This window comes from Quercus lobata, chromosome 6 (assembly GCF_001633185.2).
Source record: "Quercus lobata isolate SW786 chromosome 6, ValleyOak3.0 Primary Assembly, whole genome shotgun sequence".
In the NCBI taxonomy this organism is placed as follows: domain Eukaryota; kingdom Viridiplantae; phylum Streptophyta; class Magnoliopsida; order Fagales; family Fagaceae; genus Quercus; species Quercus lobata.
This window is the reverse complement of record NC_044909.1, coordinates 38,431,097-38,441,548: the sequence shown is the minus strand read 5'-3', so window position 1 is coordinate 38,441,548 and position 10,452 is coordinate 38,431,097. Positions and strand designations below refer to the sequence as shown.

The 10,452-nt window shown below is 36.8% G+C and overlaps 1 protein-coding gene across 1 annotated transcript; it reads left to right on the top strand.

Moving 5' to 3' along the window:
• Positions 1 to 2,308: 2,308 nt before the first annotated feature.
• LOC115950251 lies at positions 2,309 to 10,210 on the top strand. The gene is made up of 4 exons (XM_031067480.1): positions 2,309 to 2,509; positions 2,629 to 2,839; positions 5,370 to 6,175; positions 6,257 to 10,210. Exons 1-4 carry the CDS (start codon positions 2,309 to 2,311, stop codon positions 10,208 to 10,210), a joined length of 5,172 nt encoding a protein of 1,723 aa, XP_030923340.1.
• The last annotated feature ends 242 nt before the right edge of the window (positions 10,211 to 10,452 follow it).

Below are 10,452 nucleotides of genomic sequence, written 5' to 3'. Positions count from 1 at the left end.
TTACAAGAATAATTAAGTGGATTAGTCATATTATCAATTAAAAAGAATTAGAGATATTTGAATTCAAAAACTTAATTAGTATTTTTGTATCTCGAAAAGTAAGAAAACCATATTTTAAATTTTATATATATGTCTATAAATTTATGTGTGTGTATCAAAAATTAAATAAATACTATTTAATTAATACTTAATTATAAAAATGATCTCCTTAAAGTTGTCACCTTAGGTCCCAAAATGCTTTGAATCGGCATTACTCGTGACTGGGAGTGCCCACTTGAAGATTCATTCTAACAACGTTGATCTAACCAAATTGCAGCAATTTCATCTTGATCACTAGATCTTCAAAACTTTGAATAGGATCTCTTGTTGATGCTTTAAGAAAGCTTGGAAGATCTTTAATGCTTGTGTACAAAACAGGCTCACCAAAAGTCTTAGAAAAAATGCTGTAAATTTGCTTCTATCCGTGGCTTGGAAAACATGAAACCCTATGTCAAATGATTGTGTGTGTGTGTATATATATATATATATATATATATGATATGCAAATTTACATGAACCCCAATTAATTGAGATAAATAAATCTCAATGAGCGAGTTGGAATTAAGTTAGAGTCGACATTCAAAAAACTTGGCTCTTTTCACCACTTGAAACTCTAACCTATCTTGATCTTGAAATATTATTCAATCTCACTCGTAACCTACTAGGTTTACTAGAATTTGGCTATATATGGTCATGGTTTGCCAACCTAGTCGTATGGACTCATCAAAGATCACCATATTTGTAGGAAAGAAAACTTTCCTTCTCTTTTCTTAGTCATAGAAATAAATATATATATTTTTTGTACAAAAGTAAAATAAAATTTAGAGCATTCACACCAATTTTTGAAAAATAAAATAATCCTTACATTTTGCCAAATTGACCCCCAAAACCTTCCACATTAATCTATGCAAATTGTGTAAAATTCAACCACAACAAAAGTAACCGTGTAAATTTATACAGATACTATTCATTTTTCATTTAATTATTTATTATTTTTTTATGTATGCCGAAGATAGATAAATAAAGAAAGTGAATGATAATTGTTGTGCATGAAGAAAAAATAATAATTAAATAAATTGATATTTTAATCAAATAAATAGATAATGATGATCTTTAAAAATAATTGTGTAATAAAAAAAAAGTTCTTAATTTTTATACTAAGAGTGCGTTTGAATACCGTTTATTTTGCTAAAAATGAAAAACAATAAAAAAAAATTTTCAATTACTGTTCACACATGAACAGTAACCGAACAATGCAAGAGGCGCTGATAAAAAAAAAGCCAAAAATGCAAATTCCATTGACGCAAACACAATCCAAACGGAGCCTAAAAGTGACCCAAAAAAAAAAAAAATGTCCTTTCCAACTCCAAGAAAGTGCTGGGAACATTGGCTCAAAAAAAGAAGAAGAAAGAAAGTGCTTGGGAACAAACATTTGAGACTACCGATTATCAGCAAATTCACATTTTTCACTTTTTAAATAATATTATATATATTTTTATATTTTTTTTTATCTATATATATTTCAAAAAATTACAAACAACATTACTTAAACTATTCTACCAAATACCCCATAAATTGTTTCTCAAAAAAAAACCCCTAAATTTCCAACAAGTTCAGCCCAATATACTGGCATGGTGGCACTATTAAGTTCCAATTTTAAGTACAAATCTTATTCCAGTAAGACCCAATCGAAATTAATAACGAGTGCAAGGCCAGCCCAAAGACTCTGTTCCAAACTATTTAGAACTGCACAGGACCAAACCAATTAAAAACCGAACTCAGGTCCCATGACTGGCGTCTCTGTAGTGTAGCCTACTTGTCCATCAAACTGTCCTATCAAAATCTGCTATTTCTGACGAAAATCTATTGTCATCATTGCATGCCATACGCAAAGCCTGCAACAGAATGCTCCCATAAATTGCAACTTCCATAACTTTTGCACACCGTCACTTTTTTTACTTCTTCCTTATTTTGTTTTGGAAACTGGTAAAAAGTACCGCTCAGTTCAGCTTTCAGCTTGTTTTTCTGTCTGTTTCTTCGAGCTTTGAGACTGTGATAATTGTATGTTAGCAATATGGAGAAGCCGAATGGATAACAGCTATATTCACCAGAACAGTGGGGCCATAGGTTTTACTGTATAGTTCATCCTTCTTCTCTTTTTGGTAACTCGTAAGTGCTCAGTTTAGTCTTCCTAATATATATAGCTTCTTTGAGCTTTGAGACTTTGGTAAGTGTTTGAATGTTTCTGTTAGAAATATAGAGAAGCTGGATGGATAGCTATATTTGCACTAGCAACCAAAACAATAACGCCATAGCAGCAAAGCTGCATATAGAAGATATAAGGAAGCGCAAATTCTTAATCGGTGAGAGTCGTCCAAACCCATTAACTGAAGATCTTCAAAATGCTGTGGCCAACCTCTCCTCCGAGCTCTATACCAAAGATGTCCATTTCCTTATGGAGCTTATTCAGGTCTCTCTCTTTTTGAAGTCTTTTTGTGTGTGCTTGAAGAAGTTTGTTTTGGGTTATGAAAGTTGTTTTATTTTGACGATGATATGTTTGGAACTGTTGGTTTATTCGTGTTGGGTTAGAATGCTGAAGACAACGAGTATTTAGCTGGAGTGAAGCCGACGCTAGAGTTTGTACTGACGACAGCTGATATAACAGGAATCGGTGCACTAGCGACTCTATTGGTGTTTAACAATGAAGTTGGGTTCTCTAAAACCAACATTGATTCCCTTTGTGGCATTGGAAGATCCACCAAGAGGGGCCAGAGGCACCAAGGCTTCATCGGAGAAAAGGGTAAACAACATTTTCTATAGATTTCCGAATTTATTTCATAGTCAATGTTCCATAAATTATAGGGCGACATTTTAAATCTGTGTCTAGTAATGATTGTTTTAGGAGCAAATTTGTTGATAGTTGATGGATTGGGAATTTTTTTTGTGTTGCAAATAAATTCATTTGAGATTTTGTTGTCTTTTTTGCTTGTACATCAATTGTTTTATATCAGATGAGAATGTTTCTTGATATGCATAGTTAGTTTGTGTGTAGGACTATGGGATTTATCCATGAGTAGTTCTAGGACCACAAATTATTCCACAACTTTTTTGCTACTATTCTAACGTGGTAGATTGTGAGTAGTTAACTATCATTTGAACATAGACTCACCATTTTTTTCTTACCAATCACACTTTGCCACGTCACTGTTGTGTGGCAAGAAGTTGCGAAAAATTACGGGGTCCTAGACTTTTCTTGGATGGGAGACAGAAAGTCTACACTGTACAAGGTTTCTGTCATTTGTAAGACAGTAATTATCCTTATTCCTCAGTCCACCTGTAGGATGTAAATGGGAATTTAATAAAAACTAAAGCTATGGGGTGTCTTGAGGATAAGGTATCCACCTGCTGTGAGAAAGATTATGCATATGCAATAATTATTGTATCTCAAGAAGGAAGTTTACATTTCTAAAGCACTTAATCCCTTTGTTTAGATAACATCCTTGCCTAAGTTAATGGCACCAATTGCATGCGTTTAGAGCATTAGAAATTCACAAGGAGGATGTCAACAAACTGAAGATTCCAGAAGACTCTGATGCATTATGAGCATTCCATATTGCATTGACTTAATTTTAGTAGTCCTTTAACAAATGAATAGAACAGGTAACATCGGAATAATTGTTGTTATATAAAGTCCACTGTAACAAGTTATGATTTACCCTTCTGTTTTTGTGCAACTAGGAAAAAAGAGAGTTAGTTCCATACTAAACTTATAAAGCTGTGTCACCTCCTTGGCCAAATCATGATTCACCCTGGATTCAATTTGTGGGAAACAGCAAGGAGCTCTCTTTTTTTTTTTCCTAAATGGTTTTGGGAAGGTTGCCCTTAACGGCCTTGGTTTGTGGGGTTGACAAGGTCTTGGGGCTTTGGCTGCCACAGCTCGTTGTCAACATGAAATGACATGTTGTTTAGCCTAAAAGACAAAAGGAACATCTTGTCATGTCCCTTTAGCATGGCCTCATTTAAGAGTGATAAAACGATGTCATTTCTCTCACCTTGGCCATAACTTTACCCAAAGTATGAACAACACTTGCCACTCTATGGTCTATAATCAAGATTGCAGCTATTAGAAATGGAGAATTCATCTTTTGTTACGTTTATGTAGTTTTTTTTTCTTCTCCCCACCCCCTCAAAATCTATTCTTCCTTATCATACCTTACTCTTGTTATCCTTTTCAATTTTCATTATTACCTATTTGATAGATGGAACACATTTTATTGAAAATTGTAGTTTAAAAAGTAAAATACATTCAAGGTGACTAATAGGGGACCCATCAGAAATTCACATAATTCTGATAGCATAGGATAGGGACATAGGGTTGGAGTTTTGGAACAATGTTGAGAGTGGCTGATTGAGCTGAAGCTGAACCAGCCATCTTTTTCTTCTATCCGTCTACATAGAATAGCTTCAATCCTTTGATTGATAAACCTAGTTGGGTTTATAAGGTTTTTTTTTTTTTTTTTTTTTTGGTTTTTTATTCTATTGATTTCTCCTTTGTTTATTGCTAAATAAGGACTGCACTAGAGTTGGCATTATAGATTCACTGAAAATAGGAAACTTTTCAAGCAGACAGCTTATCTAAATGAGAGAGGAATCATTAAAAACTAAAAAGAACACTGAAATAGCTGCTACTTGTTATTAGTAATTGATCAAATAAACTCTGGCAAAAACATCATAAGTCGCATCAAAACATTCTGATTTCTTTCCAAATGTGTGTCCGTCTGATCTAAAAGAAGATGAACCTATCTAAACTATGGCATGTGTGTTGGATTGAGGAAAAAAGACATCTGTTTATGTTTTTATTATTTAGAAATTGCCTCATTCAACCATGAATTTAAGTGAAAGGAATATCATGTCTTTGTCTTTTGATGCCCTTTTTTATCCAAATTGATGAACCCTTCTCACAGCTTATTCTTCTATCAATGTAAATAGTGAAAGTCTAATGTTTGACTGTACACAATTGTGATCTCATGCGCAAAACCTGGTTCTTCTTCTAGAAGCCTTGCCTTGTGAATTGAATGTACATCTATCTGTGGACTGGCTTTTCTTGGCAATTAAAATGTCCTTGTGATCAACAAAAAAGAAAATCCTTCTGCAGTGCCTTCACATCTCCATTACCCTACTCATCTAAATGCTCATAGTGAGTCTACAACTGTGGAAATATCTGCTAATTTGATTGGCCTTCTAAGAGGTTCATTACTTGATATTCGCATAACTTAAAGGATGTTGTCAAGATCTCCAATTTTCTGACATAGGGTTTTGGCAACTTACAGGAATAGGATTCAAGAGCGTGTTTCTTGTCAGTGGACTGCCACACGTATTTAGCAACGGATACCAAATCTGGTTCAGTGAAATTCCAAATCCTGATTGTGCCATTGGGTACATTGTCCCAGAGTGGGTTTCCACAAACCCAACTTATTCAGACATCCGGGCCATTTATGGGTCTGGCAAGGCTCTGCCAAATACTGTGATTATTCTCCCTTTAAAGCCTAAGAAAGTGGAAGCTGTGAAGAAACAACTATCAGAAATTCATCCTGAAGTATTGCTATTTTTGAACAAAATCAAGCGATTGTCAATACGAGAAACCAGCAGTAAAACTTGCATTGCAGACTCTATTTCTGCAGTTTCTATCTCTACTGAGACTAACCTTGTCTCATTAAAGACTCGGGGAGCAAACTGCCGTGTAGTCCATCTTTCAGTTCAGGAGGAAGTGGATGCGACCGAGACCACATGCCCTTATTATGTATGGAGACAAGGCTTCCCTGTAAAACCGAATAATATGGTGGATGCAAGGAAGGATATAAAAGAATGGGTGATATCTCTGGCTTTTCCATCTGGTGAGCGACTGAAGCGGGGGACTTCTTCCACTGGTGTTTTTGCCTTCCTACCTACTGCAATGGTTACTAATTTCCCATTTATAATTCAGGGAGACTTCATACTTTCATCTTCTAGAGAAACCATACTGTTGGATAACAAGTGGAACTCTGGAATCCTGGACCAAGTGCCTTGCTCCTTTTGCAGCGCTTTTACTGCTTTTATGAAGTCCACATTGACTGAAAAATACTTTTCTGTTGCTCAAGTACTTCATTTCTTGCCTTGCCAAGTGTGTCCATACAAATAGCTAAATACAGTGAGGCAATTTATCATGAGATTGTTGCAGGAAGAGTGTATTGTTCCTTATGAGACATTTGTTGATGAGAAGATAGTCTTTTGCAAGCCAACTAACGTGATAAGAGTCCTTCCTGAGTTCAGGAAAATCATGCGGCGTATTAAAGAACATGGTGTCCTTTCCCATGCCATTTCTGCTCAGGGGAAGTTTGTGTTGCATAATTCAGTAGACTGCAAAGAATATGACGATTCCTGCAACTTTCTCAAAGTTGCTCCTGCAGGTATTTGTAATGACTGGTATGGAAAATGCATTCAAGAATGCAACCTCACTTGTAGAGCTTCTACAGAAGAGTATGTGGATCTTCTTTGCTTTCTTGCTGAAAAATGGAGATTTATTCCACTAAGGAGTGTCAATAGCATACCCCTTTTCAAACACATTACTTGGAATGGAGAAATAAAGTCATGTAGTTTACAAGCAATTAAACAGGAACGTCTAAAGATTCATATTGTCTGGGAGCCACAAGAACATGCCTGGCTAAACAAATGGAACCAAGTGATGGGTTGCCCATATGACTGTTTCTTCTTCCCTGATACCTTGGTGGCTGCTCTGGTAGGGTGTGAAAGACAATACAACTTGAAGCAATGGTTTATCAAAGACGTGGGTTTGGTAGTCACTACTGTTTCTAAATATTGTTCACAACTTGGTTATTTTCTTGGAATAAAGAAAGACCCAAAACTCGTTGTCTTGTTTTCTCATTTCATGTATCATACATGGTTAAGAAACTACATTCGAGAGAGAGAGATTTGTACTGTTTTTCATTTCATGCCAGTCGTGGATGAATGTGGAAATGTGATTTTGTGCAAGAATACTCTTGTTCCGGCTTCCAGTAGCAAATGGATAAAACTGTTTGGATCTAATCCATTTACGAAGGCTAATTGCAAGTATGTTGAACTTGGGGTGGTATATGCTGAAGCTGCCGAATTTGCTGGAGAATGCACTCCAGCAAATGAACTATTGCAATTTTTCAAAAAGCATGGAAAAACTTCTGATTTGCCAGACATAATACCTCAGGACATGGCGTTGCAAGTTGCTTCTAGTCAACTAACATGTGAGGAGGCTTTAATGCTTCTGGCCTGGATCCAAAATTTGAGAGCTAAGAAATATGGATTACCTATAAGGTTCGTCCAAAGCATACGGAACGGGAAATGGGTTAAAACATCTTCAGGATTTAATACTCCTTCCCAGTGCTTTCTTTGTGATGGAACTGAGGTATCAACTCTCTTGGAGATGGGAAGAACTCTAAAGGTTTTATCAGATATTGATGAAGCGTATTATATGGACAGGATAAGAGCTTATAAAGATGAGTTGATTTTCTTTGGAATGCGGATTGGTTCTGACGATATGTATCAGCTTTTCAGTGATCACCTTAAGCATCTTGCTTCCTCATCAATGAGCAAACCTTTTGCAATTTTGCTGCTTAGATTTATAAAGTACTCAAATCACCAAAATAAACTTGATGAAGACTTCTTAAAATATGTGAAAGCAGGGAAATGGTTGAAGACAAACCAGGGGTATTGGACTCCTCCAGGAACTGTCTGTCTGATGCCTGATATGGTAGATGGTTTTGTACAAATTACAGATCTGCATGTTGTTGACAGAAGATACTATGAAAACCAACTTGATTGTTATGAGGAGGAGCTAAAGTTTCTGGGTGTTGTCATCGATCTGGAAGATGTTTATAAACAAATACCAGAGCACTTTCAATTTCCAAAAGATCTTTCAATTTTGACAAAAAGTAGTGTTTTTCTGTTACTTGGATGCATCCAGCATTTGGGGCTTGCAGGTAACAATTTTGTGCAGAAAATTAAAGACCAACCCTGGATGAAAACTAGCTCTGGTTTCAAATGCCCTTCAGAGTCCCTTCTGCCAGGTCTTAATTGGGACCACTTATTGAATATTGTTCCTTTGCCTGTTGTTGATGAAGAATATTATGGAAGCAGAATTGGTTCATACAGAACTGAACTTGAGGCAATTGGGGTGGTTGTAGATATAAATGGAGCATGTAAAATGCTTTCCTTTACACTCAAGTCAACATTCTCTTCAAGCAGTTTAACCAGCACCAATGTGTTCTCCTTACTCAACTGCATCAGGTGCATGAACAAGATAATGCAGACCCAATTACTTGATATAATTAGCTGCTTGTCAGGGGAGAAGTGGTTGAAGACTTGTCATGGCTATAAATCTGCCCCAGAATCTATTTTGTTTGATCAGAAATGGGGAACAGTCTCCAAGTTCGTGGACCTTCCTTTCATTGATGAGGCTTTCTACGGTCTCAGCATCCACTCATATAAATGTGAATTGAATATGCTTGGCGTTGTGATTAATTTTAGTGAAGGGGCTCATTTTGTTGCAAGAGGTCTCAAGTTGCCAAGAGAAACAGCATCTTTAGCACCAGAGGGTGCTCTCTCACTGCTTCAGTGTGCCATATCCCTCAAAAAAAGTTGCAAGTCAACTGACCACTCTACATTTAAGATTTTGCTCGACAAATTAACAGGAAGCAGATGGCTAAAAACACACATGGGCTACAGGTTCCCACAAGAATGTCTCCTGTTCAATCCAGATTGGGAATGTTATTTAACACCAAATGATGGGCCTTTCATTGATGAGAAGTTCTATGTAACTCTTAGTTCTCTGGAAAAAGAAGATCTAAAAGCCATAGGTGTGAAGGTGGATATTGAGGAAGCCTGCAATCTTATTTCCCATGCTCTTACGTCTCATGTTCAAACTTCTGCTGTCAGGAGAACCTACAGATTCCTATACAAATTTAATTGGAATCCACGGATGCAGGACACGCGTTCCTCTCAGTTATGGATCCCAGATCAACAAATGGGTAAAGGAAAATGGGTGGAAAATTGGCGTTGTGTACTCCATGACCAGAATAATCTATTTGACACTCGTCTGCATGCTCTTGATAAATACTATGAGAAGGAATTGCTACCTTTTCTGTCAAGGGCTTTTAGGGTTTGCGAAGTTCCTTCACCATATGATTTTTTAGATATCTGGAATATCTGGGAGGCTTCGCATCAAGTTTCCACTGCTAAGCTAAGCTCCTTCTTCGGGCAAATATCAGAAAATTGGGAAAACTGGGATTCTGACGCTAGAAGTATCCTCAAAAGACAGTGCACCATGCTTCCAGCGGCCAATACTTCAGGAGCAGTTCAGTTTGTGATGAAAGAAGAAGTTTTTATTGCTGATGATTTGCAGTTGAAAAATTTATTTATTGAAGCTAGTGAAAATCCACTGTTTGTATGGTTCCCACCAAAGTGTTTGTCATCTCCAGCTAAATTGCTAGAAATTTACACGAGTCTTGGTGTTCGAAAAATATCTGAAGCTGTGAAGTTTGACCTACATTGTACTTTGTCTGCAAGTAAAATTATTGATGATACAGATTCCCTGATCGGGAAAGCTTTGATCAAGTTGGTGTTGGCCTTTGCAAATATGCCAATGGAAGAAAAACACAAGACTGCAAAATCTCTCCTTGAACTCTCAGTTTATGGCACGGAAGACCCAATATCAGTCCGGTATGCCTTACAGTTACCTTTGCAGAAAAGGAGGCTAGAAGTAGAAATTAAAAAAATGGTGCTTTGGGAGAAGAACTCACAGAGACTGCTTGTCAATAAATCAACCTGGAATGAAGGAAAGAAAGATATAAAATTCATTGCTTCTTTTGCACGAGCCATCTTGGAAGCAGTTCTACCTAACAGTGCGGATCAAATGGACACACTTTGCAGAATGATCCAAATGGGCATGGCACTTGGGTTAGAGGAAGATGCAGTGGACTACCTGCTATGGACAGAGAATTTGGAACTATCTGTTGAGGACAAGGAATTCCTTGATCGTTCATTTCCCTCTGGTAAGTCCTCTCCTGTTTTGGGCAAGCGCCTGTCTATGTACCCCTTATTGCCTTCAACTCCAAATGGTTCAGCCTGTAGGAGGCGGCTTTGACAGAAATGGAACTAAATTTCCTTTTGCTTTGTATGAAATGTGACCGACTGTAAATAGAAATGGAACTAGACTTCCTTTTGCTGTATGATATGTGACTGACTGTAAATATAATAATGCAACATGTAAGATATAACCATGTAAATGTTCTCAACTTCGCTGTAATGGAAGTCCTTTTGGTGGTTCTGTATATTGAATACTCTACAACTGTTGTCTTGTAATCGCAGGAACGACATAATGTGCAA